The sequence below is a fragment of the Poecilia latipinna genome, unplaced genomic scaffold (assembly GCF_001443285.1).
Source record: "Poecilia latipinna isolate Pla-1442-1.1 unplaced genomic scaffold, P_latipinna-1.0 Scaffold2066, whole genome shotgun sequence".
NCBI lineage: Eukaryota > Metazoa > Chordata > Actinopteri > Cyprinodontiformes > Poeciliidae > Poecilia > Poecilia latipinna.
The window spans coordinates 22,990-39,999 of NW_015114682.1; the positions used below are offsets into that span (position 1 = coordinate 22,990).

General features: G+C 37.3%; 2 protein-coding genes and 1 long non-coding RNA gene across 3 annotated transcripts; 2 read left to right on the forward strand and 1 right to left on the reverse strand.

Moving 5' to 3' along the window:
- The first annotated feature begins 424 nt into the window (after positions 1-424).
- On the forward strand, positions 425-7,651 carry chp1 (calcineurin-like EF-hand protein 1). The gene is made up of 8 exons (XM_015016823.1): positions 425-656; positions 746-820; positions 1,009-1,081; positions 2,525-2,605; positions 3,803-3,930; positions 4,065-4,126; positions 5,539-5,661; positions 6,434-7,651. Exons 2-8 carry the CDS (start codon positions 754-756, stop codon positions 6,485-6,487), a joined length of 588 nt encoding a protein of 195 aa, XP_014872309.1. The 5' UTR covers positions 425-656; positions 746-753; the 3' UTR covers positions 6,488-7,651.
- A 914-nt stretch (positions 7,652-8,565) lies between these two features.
- Positions 8,566-10,599, forward strand: LOC106936044 (uncharacterized). Its single transcript, XR_001422042.1, has 2 exons — positions 8,566-8,869; positions 9,644-10,599. It is a non-coding gene; the product is annotated as an uncharacterized LOC106936044 (long non-coding RNA).
- A 1,752-nt stretch (positions 10,600-12,351) lies between these two features.
- Positions 12,352-16,701, reverse strand: oip5 (opa interacting protein 5). The gene is made up of 5 exons (XM_015016820.1): positions 16,360-16,701; positions 15,989-16,055; positions 15,394-15,516; positions 15,185-15,266; positions 12,352-14,918 (listed from the first exon to the last, which is right to left on the reverse strand). Exons 1-5 carry the CDS (start codon positions 16,529-16,531, stop codon positions 14,811-14,813), a joined length of 552 nt encoding a protein of 183 aa, XP_014872306.1. The 5' UTR covers positions 16,532-16,701; the 3' UTR covers positions 12,352-14,810.
- Between the last annotated feature and the right edge of the window lie 309 nt (positions 16,702-17,010).

Genomic DNA, 17,010 nt, shown 5'->3' on the forward strand with positions numbered 1-17,010 from the left:
TTATTATAATTATTAGTATTATTACTATTAATAATGTGACAACTTTGCCGAAACATGTTGTTTGAGCTTTCACGGTGTCCGTAGTTCCTCAGACAAGCGCGCCGAACAAGCGCGTGCTTGCTACTCGCGTGCTTTTTCAGTGCTCATCACGAGCACGCGCCTATTTTGCCGCGTGGGCGGGGCAGAGCGGCAAGAGGACGAAGGGGGAACCGTATCTGATGGGGAAACGCGGATTGACGTAACAAACCATGCAGTTATTTTTAAGTGGACCACCTCACATTCCCAACTTTATTTATTTATTTATTTATTCATTTATTAATTAATTTATTTATTTATTTATTTATTTTCCATGCAGGCAAAATGGTATGCTACCTAAATCTAATGAGACGAGACGGACAGATCATAGACTATGGGACAGATCCTGTCAGGGCGTGGTCGTGCTTGCTCCCGCCCACCTCATTAGACAGGAAGCTAGCCGGACCGAAACTCGCCTCAACATCATGAAATCTGGACCGACTGGAAGAAAGCTTTAACAGAAAGCAGGCCACTGGTCGAGTTGTGTCAACAGAGAGGCAGCAAGCGACCGCCTGGGCTAAACTCCGCTTCTGACCTCTGTTTGAACGAACCGTATCATTTTTTAAAGTTCAGCCCGCAAGGTTAGCTTGCTTGCTAACTTTCAGCCTCGACGTATCTCGGCTGGTTCTGTTGTGCAATATTGGGAGCTACTGAAGTCGTTTTTTTTAAGGTTTCGCCATGGGGTCCAGAGCGTCTACGTTACTCAGAGAAGAAGAAATTGAAGAAATCAAGAAGGAAACGGGCTGTAAGTTAAAAAATAAAATAAATACTGACATTGAACTGTGTATGTGTAGCTGGAGGTTTACTGTGCTATTTTGTGGATTACCTGGGCGCTGTCAGTGTGGTGTAATTGTATTAAGTATTTATTTAGGAGGTGTGTGTGTTATGTTCTCCTGTCCTGTCTATAAAACATTGAAATGGTTTGGTTTGCAGTCTCCCACAGCCAGATCACCCGCCTATACAGCCGCTTCACCAGCCTGGATAAAGGAGAAAACGGCACACTCAGGTAAGCAGCTGCACATAAACGCATCACCTAACAGTTTCTGAAGGAGGCGACAGCTGGGAGGATTTACATCAGACATTAAAGTCTGTTCTTACGGCTGTTTTATATTTGGTAGCAAGTATCGATCATATTTTCCTGGATGAATCTGATTTCCTGTTTATATTTCAGATCTGTTTTCGTTGCTTTAAGTTCTTTGTTAGATGTCAAAATTTAGAATTAAGAGGGAGGGAGGGATACAGTATAATCCGCAAATTTCCAATACTTCCTGCTATAAAAAGTCCATTAAAGTTCACACTGTTGGTTGATGCGTTTTATAGAAAAAAATATGTGAAAGTTGCTTATTTGGACACATTTTTAAGCAGTTGATTCTCCCAATCTCTGACCTATTGATTGTTGCATCTTATGTTTTTTTTAATGTGTTTATCACTTTGCTACTGATAAATGGGGAATGCCTCCACATGGAATAAAAGAAGTGGAGGAGTATTCTTTGTGGAAGATCAATAACAAGCTTCAGGGAAGCGCTGTAACTGAGTCTAGTTTAAGGTAATAAGTGATGGAATATGAGATAATTATTGAGCAATAAAGACTCTCATGTGAACCTTGGTTTAACAAGGCCCTTTGGTTTACTAAGACAATCATTTGCAGGTCAACCCTTCAAGGACGGTGAAATGTGTGGTAACACTTTATTTGAAGGGGGCTGAATAAAATTTGACATGACACTGTCACAAACACGAATAAGTCTTCATGAATATTTATGACTGTTGTCATAAAGTGTCATTCGGTAAATCATGACACTTTTAATACAAAGTTGACATTATTCAAAATGTCTTTGTTATGACAACTTGACATTAACCAAGAAATCATCACTGATATAAATTTGTTATAAAAGTATTATTGATTGCACTTTAAAAATTAGGTAACTTTATGTTTTTAGAGGTAAAGTTTAAACAGTAATGATTTCTTGGTTAATGTCAAGTTGTCATAACAAAGACATTTTGAATAATGTCAACTTTGTATTAAAAGTGTCATAATTTACCGAATGACGCTTTATGACAACAGTCATAAATATTCATGAAGACTTATTGATGTTTATGAAAGTGTCATGACAGTCTTATTCAGCCCCCTTCAAATAAAGTGTTACCAAATGTGTCTGCAGTTTCTTGGAAGCGTGTCTCCTGAAAGACATTCTGTTTACAGAAAACACGTCTCGGGTGCTCCTTGTCCTCGTTTGTTGTAGTTTTCCCTTATCGTCCGAGAGTTGCCATAATAATGACCTCTAGAGGTCTACGTCCAGCCACCCACCCCAGTCCTCTGAGAGGTGGGGGGGAGGGTGATTTTGTTTTAAAAACTTGGTTAAAGTATATTTTTCTGCTAAGCTAAAATCTCCTTGTAGCGGACTGTTATAGGGTCATCTTTTAAGTTAATTGTATTTTCTGATATCGACAGTCGAGAAGATTTCCAGAGGATCCCAGAGTTGGCCATCAATCCTCTTGGGGACAGAATCATCAACGCCTTTTTTCCTGAAGGGTAAGTTTCTCTAACTTGCTGTTTCCCTCTGCCTTTTGTCTTTGAAGGCCGTGTCAATGAGGAATATTGATCGATGGGGTTGATGGGGCATTTGGAAAAGTTTGGGTTTGAGTTTGAAGAAAGAAAATACAAGGTTTCTCCCCAGAAAAATTGCTAAGCTTGGTGGTTGGGTTCTAGTTCAGTCGTTCACCCAGCGAACTGCCTTGTTTTTGAGTTAAAAAATGTTTAAAGTTGACAAGAAATGTGAAAGTATGATCATGTTATTTGAAGACTGGAAGATTAGTAAATGAACACCAACTTTAAAGTCTTGAAAAATGCAAACATTTTAAAATACTTAAATAAATAAGCGATGCTAAACCTGGTTGGGGCACAAGTAAAGCCTGGTGGCCCGCCAGGCTGACAAAACACTGGGGAAAATCCTGAAAATGGGATATAGGAATGTTTTTTTTTTTTTCGTTTTTTAATTTTTTGTTTTTTTTTATGCCATTTGTCTAAATATTTAATCCACCCAGCAGTTTAATCATTTATCCGTCCATCTGCCTCTGTTTGTCCATCCATCCATCAATTCCTCCATACATTCATTCATTTGTCCATCCGTTTATTTTCCCCTCCATCCATTAATTTGTCAATTTGTTTATTCCATTTTTCCGTCCATTCATTAGTTTATCTTCCGTTTTTTTCCATCCTTGTCCATCCATCACTTCATTTGTTATTCCATCAATTCATCCTTTAGGATTGTCCCTTTGTTTTATTTTTTCTCCTAGTTTTTCAAATTATTTTTATTATTACTTCCTAATGTAACAAAAAGGTATAGAAACCTTTTTTTTTGTTTTGCTTTCTACTTTCAGAACTAGCTTCATAAGTTCAGAACGCTCTGTAAAATTAAAGGACTTTGACCTAAAAATGTGTAGGAACATTTCCCATCCCTAAAATAAGCCTCATCTTTTTATATTTATATTTATATCAGAGTGGAAGGCTGGAAAACCAGATGTTTTGTCTATATCATTAAAATCCCTAAATGTCTCAGGAGTGGGCGTTTGGATTCCAGACGCGGCTTTTAATGGTTTCATATGGCTTCGATTTCCTCTCGGAGGTTTGGCACCGTTGGCTTTCGCTCAAGCTGGAGAAGAAGAAGAAGAAGAAGAACGTACCGCAGGTGTTGGATTACTGCTGACTCTGAGGGTTTGTGTCTTCTAGGGAGGATCAGGTGAACTTCAAGGGCTTCATGCGCACCTTGGCACACTTCAGACCCATCGAGGACAACGAGAAGAACAAGAACCCGCCCGCCACGGAGCCGCTCAACAGCAGGACAAACAAGCTGCTCTGTGAGTGTTCGCCGAGGTCGCGTTAGGGTGGAGCTGCTGACCGTTATGGGGAGCACTCACAGGGGTTTTGGTCAGCGGGTTACCACTTTGTTTTTGTTTTTTTAAAAAGAAAAGTTTTATTTTTTTTTCCCCAGTTGCTTTCCGTCTGTACGACCTGGACAGAGACGACAAGATCTCCCGGGACGAGCTGCTGCAGGTCAGTGAGTCGGTTTGCTCCGACTTCCTCCTCTTTTTTTTTTTTACATTACAGAGATCAGTCAGATCCAATCAGCTTGTTTCCAGTAGAGACAAATAAACAGGGTTTAGGATTTGGGTGCTTGAAATCCTTTAAAATGCTTGAATTTCAGTCAAGTGTTTTCAAGGTTTGGAAAGTTCTTGATTTCTGTATAAAGTCCTTCAAGGTGCCTGTTATTCTATCTGCACAACTTTATAGTTGCTGAATGTTATATACAGTTAAAACTACATGTATTCATTCACTTAATTAAAAAACACACAACAATTTTTTGTCTCAACGGCTGAAGATAAATCAGACTGAACTTTTCTTCTTTTAAGTTAGAATCACCAAAATAACTTCTACTTGTTAAATGCCAGATAAAATCTCAGATATATTTTTTAGAGATTTATTTCTTGTAACTTTCTTTGTACATTTTGTTTAAACATTTATTTTGACCAGGGATTTGAGTTGCCTTCAGATATGTTGGGTTATGTCAGAGTGTTAGTTTTTCATTATTTCTGATCGCTCAATGACTTATTGATCTGTGTAATTACAATATAGGTCGTCTTACAATTTAAACATTAAAGTTACTGAAAATGGAGGAACTTTTTTTGCGAAATTAGTGTTTTGTTCTCGGACCAAATCAGGTGTGTGGCGTATGAGAGACATTTGAAAACACAAAATTCTTGCTTTTCAGCTACCTTGTCCCGTCACAAGACATTATTAATAACAGTCATAAATTATATCATACAATAGTGAATTGAAACTGTCTAGTTTGAAAACTTCCCCTGAATTTGCTTGATTTTTTTTTTTTTCCTGTGGGAAAACTGTGCGAACCCTGAATAATCCAATCCAAATCTGCCTGGTGTCAGAGGACAACGAGACGCAGTTATGCAACTTCAGCTCATAGGCGTTCTGCACGGGGCTTGAATAACCGAGTTGATGAAAAGACTTAGACCTTGTGCTGATTTGATATCTCACCTGAGCTGCAGGCTCTTCGTTCTGTCGTCTCGGAGCTTCCTGTGTGTTATTTGTTGTCTCTCCGTGAAGCCGCTCCGGTTTGGGTGACATTGCTCGACCTGTAATTGGCGGGAAGCTGCTGGTTGAGTGACTCAGACGCAGGCCTTGTTTGGTGCAAAACAGTCTCACCACCTGGCCCAACTGATTCAGACTAAACATGTGACTCCAAATATATAAACTCTAAAAACTGACTTTGATTCACCAAAGAGCTAAAATGCCTCCAAGTGATCACGTTTCTGCTGTCCGTGTAACATTAAGTTTCTTTTGACCACCGTATTGTCTGCGTAAACGCTTATTTGATCTTCAGCAGTTGCTTTTTTTTTTCTTTTTTTTTTAAACATATTCAGTAACCATGACGACGTCACTTGTTTCAGGTCCTTCGGATGATGGTCGGCGTAAACATTTCGGACGACCAGCTCGGCAGCATTGCTGATAGGACCATCCAGGAGGCCGACACCAACGGAGACACCTGTATTTCCTTTCAAGAATTTATGAAGGTGACCACTGATTTGACTCCGTCATTGTCAACTGAATGACCATAACCTGCTCAGGTCCTGTTTATGCAAAACAGACCCAATGACCATACTGCCATTACCGTGCTTGGCTGAGCGTTTTTCTGGTTATATTAGAAAATATTTTCACTTCTTAACAGGGCTGCAACTAACGATTATTTTAGTAATTGATTAATCAATAATTGATTGGGTTTAATCGATTAATTAATTAATTTTTTTCTTAATTGATTAAAAATACTGGTAAATTCTGAAGAAATTTCATTAAAGTACTTAAGCATTTTCTGTACAATATTAAAATGCATTAGAAAATGGAAATAAACAAAATAATTTAATATCTTAAAAAAAAGAGGCAATTTAAATAAGAAACTAAACATTTTATTGCTTAAAATACAATAACATCGAATTCCTTTGGGGAATTTGAACCAGGTGAATTTTTTTTTTTTACTTTTGTGTAAAACATGTTGACAGACAAATTAGTTTTTATCTTAAATGTGAAATGTGTCTATATATGTTTTCTACAGTTTGGGCTCAATTGCTACTCTGAATATGTTGTTTTCACTAGATTGCCTTTTTTTTGAGTCCTTATATGCCTGCTAATGATTAATAAGAATTGTGAAAACACAATTTTTGTTTTTATTTTACTGTTTGAACTGTAATGCTATAAACTGCTGTTCGCATACATGCAGTTACCTGCTAAAACTTAAACTTTGACTATAATTTCTTGTGCGTTAACATGCTGTTCTATCTGTTTTCACAGGTTTTGGAAAAGGTGGACGTGGAACAGAAAATGAGCATCCGGTTCCTTCACTAAAGTTTCTTTTTTGTTTGTTTGTTTTGTTTTCCTTCACACATCATGAGTAGAGCATCATGAGTAGAGCTGGGACTGGTCAGCTGTTGTCAGGTCATAGTTTCATCCTGCTTTGCAGCCCGTCTCAGGGCCACATCCAAGGTACGCACCGTTTCACACCGGGCAGATGTCTCTGATCCTGACATTCTGTCGCTTGCACCGCTCCGTGAACAAAGTGGAGGGGGGAAGAAACGGTTGCGTGCCTTGAGTTGTTTTGTGTCCACCTTCCTAATAATGCACCGGTATTTATTAGAGACATTTTAGAGGGCCATAGTGGGTAACACTGCTGTTCTTTGTGGTAAAGCTCTTCGCTGTCGCTGTGAGTAAGTTTAAATCAAAGTTTACTAATACAACCATATTTAATTCATGCGTCGATGTAGAAATAATGTGCTCAAGTGCAAATTGTTAAATGTGTGATTCCATTTCATGAGCATCTGTTTTTTTTTTTTTTAACGCTGTCAGGATTATATGACTCCTTCCTTCCGGCCTGTGGTGGAGCAAACTGTAATTTATTCAATTCCCCGAAGCAAAGCGAGACCAGCCCCACTGATTGTTGATTTACTCACTGAAGTGCCATGACTAAACACTAATCACAAATCTGTAGCCTTGACTTTGTCGCTTTCCTGTGGACTAAAGTTAGAGTTGTTAAAACTAAAGTTTTTGCGATTCTTTTTTTAAATTAAATCCTATTAGGACTTGATCAAAGCCTAGGAATGAATGTTAGGATCTACGGTGGAGCGGATCACCTTGTTCATTCAGCCTGACTCCACACAGATATCATTTCATTCTTCTGTTACTTTCATCTGTTTCTATTGTGGCTAATAGGGGAAAAAACAAAAGCTGATTGTCTGTTTTTTAACTTATTTCTGTGTTTAGCTCTAGAAGCCAAAGAGTGAATAATCTGTACAGGAGTATGAATATGAACCAGAGTTTAGTTGTCTGAGCCATTAAAGCTTCAGTGTGACTTTGTTTCATCTCTGCATTTCTCGGTAACAGAGTGCAGGAAGAACAGCTCAACTATTTTCATCAATCATTATGGGATCATAAGTTATATATAATGTGATGTCTCTCTGTAGCTATGTAAGTGATTATTGAACTTGATTTGAATAAAAAGTGCCATGAAATCCATGTTGTTTTGTTGAAGTTTGCTGCTTTACTAGCTGATAATACATGGCATTTGGGGAACCAATATATAGTAGCTGATATTTATAGTATTAAAGTATTTTAAGGAAATCTACCTGGACTTTTCTGTAAAATCAATCGAATCAATTATCATTTTAGTCAAAATATATTTAAAAAAAAAAACCAAATCAAGTTTTTTTTCCTCATATATCCTGCTAATGACATTAGGATAAACTTTATTGGTCACGTTTTTGCACCCAAATAAGGAATTTAACAATGGTTTCACTGTGTCAATCTACATTTGCTTTATGCAATTTCCTTCGACAGAAACTACTGGCATCTCTTATGTGACTCACTACAGAACGCGTTGTTCTCCCTCTCATTGTCACGGTAATAAAAACCTTTGTAGGTTTCCCTCCTCCAACACACGTCAAAAGCCTGAATTTGGATTTAGAACTAGATGATCCAATGTGTCTAAATTCTTAAACAGTAAGCTAGCCAAAATTTGAGTTTTGGCTAGCTTACTGCCAAAAGCTAAATGTCTGAGCAGACTTTTTTTCCTGTTTAAAGACTCCCATAGAGTTTTTAAAAATAATGTCGTAATTATTTCGATTGCTGTAGTGGAAATTGGTGTTTTATAATCCGCTTTATCCGCTTGGGTTTGCATTGTATATTGAAAAAAAAACAAAAAACACACTACTACTAATATCTGTAAATAGGAAATTTGCCAATTTTTAGCGTTTCTATGCCAACCGACTGTAATTGCGTCTGAATATCTTTTAACTAAGTAACCATTTAACGTTGCAGTGATTATAAACAACCTCTAATCCTAATTAAGATGAAGGACGAGAGGAAAAAGGTGTGTTTCCGGGGCGGGGTTTAGCTTTGACTGACAACCCTTCCGTCCAATCGTCGCACTCTTTTTTTTTGCTCGTACTAGCAGAGCAAAAATGGCGTAGGAGCGAAGGGTGAAGGAAGGAGAGGACCTTCTTCTCTCCCCCTTGCCGTGTCCAGGAGAGGAGAGAAGAGGGTCCGCAACTTTGAAGTTTTCCTACAAAATTGTCGAGTCGTCTTATGAAAATAAAGCTGGCAGTCCTGCAGGTGAAGAGGACTCTTAATAATGTGTCACCGCAGAGGAAGGATCCCCCCGGCTTTTGTTTACCATTGTGTGCGGCAGCAGCTCAGAGGAACAGAGGAAATATTTCTACATCATTTTACACTGAGGTCAGTGCTTCAGTCAACAATTCCTTGAAAGATTTTTTTTTCTTCTGCGAAATTTATTTATCCAGTTCTAAGTGTTGCATCTGTTTCATTATTCAGCTGATTAGTTAAGGTTTTAGCCACTTAGTATTAGTACTTGCGTGTTAATTTACATTTTAAAATTAGAGCTCAATTTACTTTATCATATTGCGTTTATACAGTGGCGGTTACAGCATTAATGCCACCCTGGGCATCATATATTTGTATATGTAAGTATACGTTTCCACAATATTATCAGAATAATGCTTAAAGAAATTATCATAAATACATAATGTTACCTGACATACATTTAGAATGATAAACAAATTAGAAAATTATTATTAATTGTACTAATAATTATTGTAATTATTATTATTATTTTGGGCCGGGAATACCTGAAATCCGTGAATATTTGGGACTCACACCATATTTAGGTTAATATCCATTAATGCACACTTTGGAACTATTCTTATCACTACCACAGAAGCTAACATCCACAAACTGTTTTATTCAGGCTTGGCAGTACAGCCAATCAACACCAAGAAAATGAATGGACGCTCCTGGATTGGCTGGTTTGCCAGCCAATGACGTGTCAAGTAGCATTGTGCTCTTTCAAAAATGTTTAATGTTTAAAAATGTTCATAAACTACAAAAATTCTGCAAATGGGTGGATTTTGTGCAAATAATTTAATAACTGGGAGATTTTTAGATGTTATTTTAATACCGCATTTTCTCTTCCAATGAAACCAATGTTTACAGGTAGAGAGATGGAGCCTGTCCAGGGAGAAGACCCAGAACCTCCACTTCTGCCGAGCCCAAGAGAACTGTAGCTAAGCTAACCTTCTTTATGGGTTGCTTTCTGGGACACTGGATATCTCTCTCTCTTCCACAGCATTCCCATTTGTCCTGACCTCTTTCTGCAGCCTAATCACCAGTGAGGATTGCTCGCAACATTTCAGATTTACAAAGATTTAAAGTCGTCCAACCTCGGAGATGAAAACTATGACATAAAGCCTGGTGTAATGACACCTGTTTAATTTGCTTAAAGAAACGGGTGAAATCTAGGTGATGCTTATGAAAACAGAGTTGCTTTTCAACCGCACAAGAGGTTTGGTAATGAGCAAACTGTATGTGTTTTTTTTTCTCGAAGAAAGTAAAGACACAACATACTGTAGCAAAGATCAAACGCCTGTGATACAAATTAAGATTCGTTGATTCATTTTCCTTTCTTTTCAACTACCTCATTGCCACAGTAAGTCCAAGGGGATTGAGAGGAGCGTTTTCTGAACAAAGCATGGCGTTACGGAGCACCACAGCAGTCATCTTTGTCTGTCCATCAATGTTTCAGTATTGACATATCAGGTAGTTGGCAGAAGAGCAGAAGGTAAATATGCTGTTGCTTATATTCAGCATTAGTTTTGTTAGGAGGATTCCTTAAACGTCTTGCCTAGGCATGAGCTGGTATGTTTTTATAGACGGCACAGTATTGCTATAAAAATCTGAAACCAAAGTGGGTATTATGTGACAACTGCTTTTATTTTACCAGAAATACTTAGGTCGCTGAAAATATACAGCTAAATTTGGACTCCTAATAAACATTGGGAAAAGCCCCTGCCAGTTTACAGTGTGCAGCAATGTGTGGGGGAGGGGTGTGGCTAGAAATCTCTGTTTAGAGCTCTTTTTCTGGCATCTCATTAAAAGCATTTTAGTGGTTTTTAAATTCAGTCTTTAAAATGTTCGTACTAGGGATGCATGATATATCGGCGCTAACATCAGTATCAGCCGATAGTCATTTTTTAACATCTAGGTATCGGTCTGATAAATAAAACTGGGTGGATGTTAACAACCGAAATTTATTTCCATCTTGTTGCCATTTTTCTAGTGAGGGAGGAGATTGGTCATGTGATAGTGACACAGCACAGGATTGTGGGAAGTTTAGCCGAAGCAGAGAATGAGCGAAGTTGGTGGTAAATATCAGTTATCTGCCAAAATGGCAGTATTAAGATCGGGTATTGGCATCAGCCCAAAAGTTCACATTGGTGCATCCCTACTTCGTACCTTGATGCTAATATCCGGCTCATGCCTAGCCGTGTCTGTGTAGCGTCAAGAGTTTACATCTTCACACTTCCTGCAGCTTATAAATGGTTTCCCCTTTTTATTTTATTTTTATTTTGGCCATATACATGTATAGGGAAAACAACAACAACAACAACAGAATTACACTTTACCGGGATCTGTGCAATATTTGATCTTAACTGTCATGTTGTTGACCAAACTGTATATTGTATAAAACAAGTGACAAGTTGTTTGAAAGCAACAAAATCACCAATGTCTTCCATTAAGATATGTATAGACTCATGTGCGTTAGCTTATTTAGCGGGACTGTGGTGCCGAAAAACATCATAGTAGCCATGCATGACCAGTAGTAATGCTTGCTTCATCAAGAGTATCGATTTGTAGGCCGAGCTGAAGCTCAAATCTGTGGAGTCCATTTCAGTAAAAACTAGGGAGCATTAGCCTCATACTTTAAAAAAAACCTCTAGGTACGTCAAATTTAGATAATGCTCTAACCTAAAATCTAGTGCTTGAGCTCTGTTTTAAGGCATGTATATGCTAGTAGGAAATATATAGCATGACACAGTTGGGATACACCGTTACAAAGAGGTGCACCAATTATGGCTTTTGTATGTCTTTGACCTGCCAACATCGATTTCAACCTTTTATGACTTCTCTTGAACTGTAACATGAGAAAATATAACAGCATTCAAAATATTTTATTTCTAGCCTTCCTGTCTTGATTGGAGATTGTGTATAGTAAGAGCCGTGGCAGTGTCACATTGTCTGTGAAAGAGGAGTCGCTGTAGAATAGGGTTCGCAAGTATTTTAAAGTGAAGTTTAAGGATGTCTTATTTTAGCTCTTATCATTGTTAGCGCAACTAGCATTACAGAAACAGCATTAATTGTATGTATTACACAGAGCGTAGATTCTTACGTCAGCTCTTAAGGCTTAAAGCTCAAAAGGATATTAAGGATATATTCAGGATAAGATAGCAACTTTGCTCTACTCTGTTCAGCATTCCTGTTTTCCACTGAAGTCTGGCTCTCTCTCGCCGGATTGCAGCCATTGCGAGAGCTGTAAACTATGAATGAGTCACAGACTACGGCTGCATTTCCATGAACCATATAATTGCGCAATTTGCCATTTTGAAAATAAATTTGCTCAATGGAAACACGGCACTCTCGAAAAAGCTCTCGTTTTTCAATAAAACGTTGTGTTTCTAGGATGAGGCGGCGTTTTGGCCATAGAGAAATTGGTTTATTTCGCAAAACTGCAATGGAAATACTTGATTCAAATCCCCAACTGGATGAACAAACTTATTCACATGTGATATTAATTGCATGTCATATTTAATGTAAACTTTTTTTCTTTTAATTCATGAATTTAAAAAAATTTATTCATTTTTTTAATTCATTAGCATAATAGCAACAAAATTTTGAGCACATCTGGAATGGAAGCGTATCTTATGGTGAATTCGCTGAATGGAAAGAGTTTGGATTTTCCAAAAGCGGATCTGTTGGTGCACCTCTACACATGTTAATGTTTGTATTGTTTTTAAAACCACATTGTAGTCTGTAAAGTTTTAACATAAGAGCCAAAAAAATTTCTTCGAGAACCTAGTCTCAGATGGGACAATCTTTACATAAATGATTTGGGAGGAGGACCTTAAATCCACAACTCGGCATCTTAGATAGGTGATGCAGTTACAGTCGTCATCGTGAAATTGTACAAGTGACCTCATAGTTTTGGGATTCAGAGCGTTCTATTTTAATCCACATAATTGTATTTAATTAGATTTTTTAGAAGCAATAACCTGAAATAATGCATGAATATAGCTCCAGGAGTTGGTGTTAAGAGGACTGTGTTAACATCTCATTGAAAATCCCCCCTTTCCCTTGCTATGCCTTTGAACTAGCAACATGTTAGCCACCCATTTCCTTTTATCTTAATTTTTTTAGCCTCATTTAGTTTTAGTCGCTATTGAACACGAAAAAGGCTTTAAATTTGAACTCTTGTAGCATCCACGAAGACCCTCTCCTCGTCTGCGAGTTGCAGACTTAAGAATAAACGTGGCAGCAAAAAGAACTAGCCGAACGACGCTAGCGTGAAAAGCACTTTCTCTCCGACTTGCACCGCCCATCGTCACCGTCACGTCTTGAATGCTGTGTTCAGGCAACCCTGTAATGTTCTTTATGGTGATTTATAATCCCAATTTATGAGCAAGTAGACGTCCAGGTGGTATGAATTTGTGGGTTTAAAAAAATATGCATGATTTAGCAGAATAACGAATGAATTGTATTGCATGCAATAACCTAACCTTGTAATGTGAATGAGTGTAAGTATAGAGGGAGTGGGGGGGGAGGGGTATTATGATTTTCCAATCCAACTGAAGGTAACGCCGACGGTTTTATCGATTAGCTGCGATATATATATATATATATATATATATAAACAGCACTAAAAGAAGGAATTGGTCAGTTTCTGTGTTATTTCCTGTGTCACATGCAATCTGGCAGTACCACTACAGTACAGCTCTGCAATTCTTGTTCCCATGAGGAAAACATAACAACGAAAGCCTTGGTGAAATTCCTGAAATTACTTTGTTGCTCAACTTTTCCACTGAGATGGTGGGCTGTATAGGAACTATGCACTCCAGAGGGAGGAAACGGGCATGCCTAAAATGTGTGAGCCTCTTATCTGGTTTTGTAATAAATGAATAAAAAAAAATAAATCTGTATCAGAAAAATTTAAGCAATAAAAAGCAGCATGGTGCCAATTGAATTGTGTTGTTTCCTTTATGCTTTGAAATTGAGCAGCAAAACATATTTGATACACTGAGTTAAAGCCAAAAAAGTACTCCAAGTCTTATTTTTTAAATTTAATTATCCCAAAGATTTTTTTTTATTTAGTCATTCAATCAGATTCATAAACTAAAGCTGGACCTTTGTATCCATATTTAATGCTAACATTTACTTTGTGACCCAGTAGACTTTAAAAAAAAAAGAAAATCCAACCTTTATTGTTCAAACTTTTTGAAAATCCCCCTTGCAGAACTCCCAGGATGGTCCAAATTCCTGGCACCCATCTCCAGCTCTTTCCACATTTTTTACTGGCCAAATTAAACAAAGTACATTTAAATTTTCAAATAGTCTATGCACTCAAAAAAGTTTAGCGATCATCATGTGTCTAGGTTTTAAAAGGGCAGATAAAGATATTGTATCATAGTCGCCATGGGGACACGAAGAGGCCACTTTTTGCTGCTGTTCTTTAACAGTGAGTATATTTTGGAACTGAAGTTTAAAATGTTTGTTTCATTTACAGTAAAGGGATTGGTGGAGATATATTTTTTTAAAATTAATTTCCGAGGTTGAAACATGGGAAAGCATCACATGGCCAATGCCTGTGATGCTGTTTCTCTTACAATGGTCCTGGCAAACTTCTTAAAATATTTTTTTCCCCTTTCTTTTCATGTGTTATTTCACTCTTGCTGTATTTAAATAAAGGTTGGACTTTTTTATCCCTTTAAGGTGAGATTATGCTTTTGAAATAAAAAAAAAAAAATCTTAATTTTAGGGAGTTTCAAACGTATTACTACTAGCTATGCAATATTTGAAAAAGAAATCAGGATATCAAACTCAAAATCATTGTAAAAAAGAAAAGTACAAATAAGTGTAGCAGAACTTGTGTGAAAAAATTGTTTAAAAAAAGATGATCAGTTTAATACAAAGAAATCAGCTTTAAAAGAACACAGAACATGTAAAGCCTTACATCATCCAGAATAATATATATATATATATAAAAGCTAAATGCTACAGCATCAATGACAGAACCAGTCCACACACACATACAGCACAAACTCCAAACATCTTACGAACACCACTTCTTGCTTCGACTGCTGATGTTCATGCTCATGTCAGCCAGTTGGCTGCAGGTGTGTGCCATCAGGTCCAGCTGTTGTTCACACTCCTGCCTTACCTGCAGAGAAAAGGACACAGCTGCTGGAAGTTTTTACCAAAAATGAAGCAGTGTCTCATTTAAAACCACACCTTCACTTAACTTTTCAAGTGTAATTCGTAGGCTGCATTTCCGTCACCTTTTGTCAGGTGAAATGAGCTTGTAAGAACTAATTTAATGTACTGTAATCAACCGGGAAGGTCTACAATAGTTCAATGCGAAATCAGCAAAAGGAATCCAGACAGAGTGCATGTTAGTGTTCCCAGTTGGTTTTTTGCTTTTCTCACCTCATCAACAGTTTCCTGAAGAGGCTTCAGTTCAAATGAGAGAGAGGACGCCTTCACCATTGAGCTGCTGTCCAGAATGTAACTGCAGGTACAGATATTTTTTATTATTAATTATGTTCGCTAAAATAATGACATAAATAGTTATTCACTCTTCATGTGACAAGCTCGATAGTTAGACACAACATGCAGTTCCAATCAGAGCTGCTCACCAGCTCATTTTGGCTTTGTTCAGGAGAAAGACGGAGCGAGTAGCGACCAGATGCGAAGGAGCGGCGTGAATGCGTTTCCCCACGACACTGTTGCACGAACGGCATTTTAGATTGGAGCAAATGCTGAAAGGAAACAGAAAAATACAAGAAATTTAGTAGAAAAAAAAAAAGAAAAAAGAATTTTTTCATGTGGTTAAAGATGAGAGGCTGGGTTCAGAAGAGGATTAATCCAAAATGGCAATTCACTTAACTGGGTATATATATATATATATATATATATATGCGCTGTGGTACATGAACACTTGTTCAAAAGCAAAAAAAATAAATAAAATGCCTTGCAAGACTCTTTAACATATTTATATTGTCAAATTACAAGTAAAACTTAAATTGTAAAGTGGATTAAATGTTACATTTTCAATTTTTGAAAAAAATCTGTAATCTGAATTATTTGGTATCCAGCTGAATTAAACGGCTTTTACTTCGATACTAACTAATAACCTAAATAAGTTAAAAAAAAAAAAAGTTAACCAAAGTCCACGTAAGTGTAATTTCATTTCAGTGTAATAATACTTCTTGCAAGTCACTATGTCCTCACCAGTTAGCCATTTCCCCTTTGTGAACTGACTCCAGAGCGCCACTCACAACCACGTCATTGGTTACTCCTGAGGGAGATAAAAACTTACATATAAGTATAAATAAATCAGAAAGGAAATAAGCTCAAATTAATCAAAATTACTAAACTATTTAATATCACGCGATACATTCTGTCGAGCGATAAAAACTGTCATTAGCAACACGATTTCGGAGGGGGCGGGGGGGAGTTTGTTGTTGTTTTAAATAATAGCAGTCGTAGCAATAAACAATAGTTTAATCTTGGAGGATAACAGATTCTACACAAGCAAATTTACCAACGATAACTTCGAAACTAATTGCGTTGTATACAAACAAAACGTAAACAAAACCTACGCATGCACATGACGCAGTCCATGCATTTCAGCTCTCCGCACACCCCTAAAGAGTCCGCCAGAACCGTGTTGCATTGCACACAATGAAGAGTCATTAAATGTTCCGGTTCCAATGTTGTAATCGTCTTTAAATCATCGATTCTCTCTACTACGAGGTTTTCGTCAAACTCCATTATACCCAGTTATACAGCATAAAATCTGCGACTGGTCGGCGCTGCAGTGTTTGAACTAACAGAGGAAAAGAGAATACGTCACATCCTCTATTGGTTTGACCGTGACAGGCCTTTGGTACAACACTGCCACCATGTGGTGGATCAAGATACTGTTCTATTCATACATTCATGCACTGAATTCTACGAATTTTGTCTTGATTTACCCTAAAAAACAATTAACACTCTGAACTAGACACTTCTCTCCAGTCACAACTTGCTGTCCTGTAAACAATGTTTTAGTTCTAAAGACGTTCATGTATGTTAATACATCAAAAATGTCATCCCTGGGGTGTAGAGTAATAACGTTTAAATGACATTTTTATATCATATTTTTGTATTTAAGAGTTAAGAAAGACCAAAATAATCAGAATTAAATTCATACATATTTTTATATAATTAATTACAATAATATCATGAATAATGTCACCTGGATTCAATAT

Excerpts from the sequence above, each read along its gene's own strand:
- chp1 (XM_015016823.1), top strand. The coding sequence starts at position 754 with ATGGGGTCCAGAGCGTCTACGTTACTCAGAGAAGAAGAAATTGAAGAA. Across the intron at positions 2,606-3,802 it reads AACGCCTTTTTTCCTGAAGG|GGAGGATCAGGTGAACTTCA; the intron begins GTAAGTTTCTCT and ends TGTGTCTTCTAG. Across the intron at positions 5,662-6,433 it reads CCTTTCAAGAATTTATGAAG|GTTTTGGAAAAGGTGGACGT; the intron begins GTGACCACTGAT and ends CTGTTTTCACAG.
- oip5 (XM_015016820.1), bottom strand. The coding sequence starts at position 16,531 with ATGGAGTTTGACGAAAACCTCGTAGTAGAGAGAATCGATGATTTAAAG. Across the intron at positions 15,517-15,988 it reads AAAGGGGAAATGGCTAACTG|CATTTGCTCCAATCTAAAAT; the intron begins GTGAGGACATAG and ends GTTTCCTTTCAG. Across the intron at positions 14,919-15,184 it reads TTCAGGAAACTGTTGATGAG|GTAAGGCAGGAGTGTGAACA; the intron begins GTGAGAAAAGCA and ends TTTTCTCTGCAG.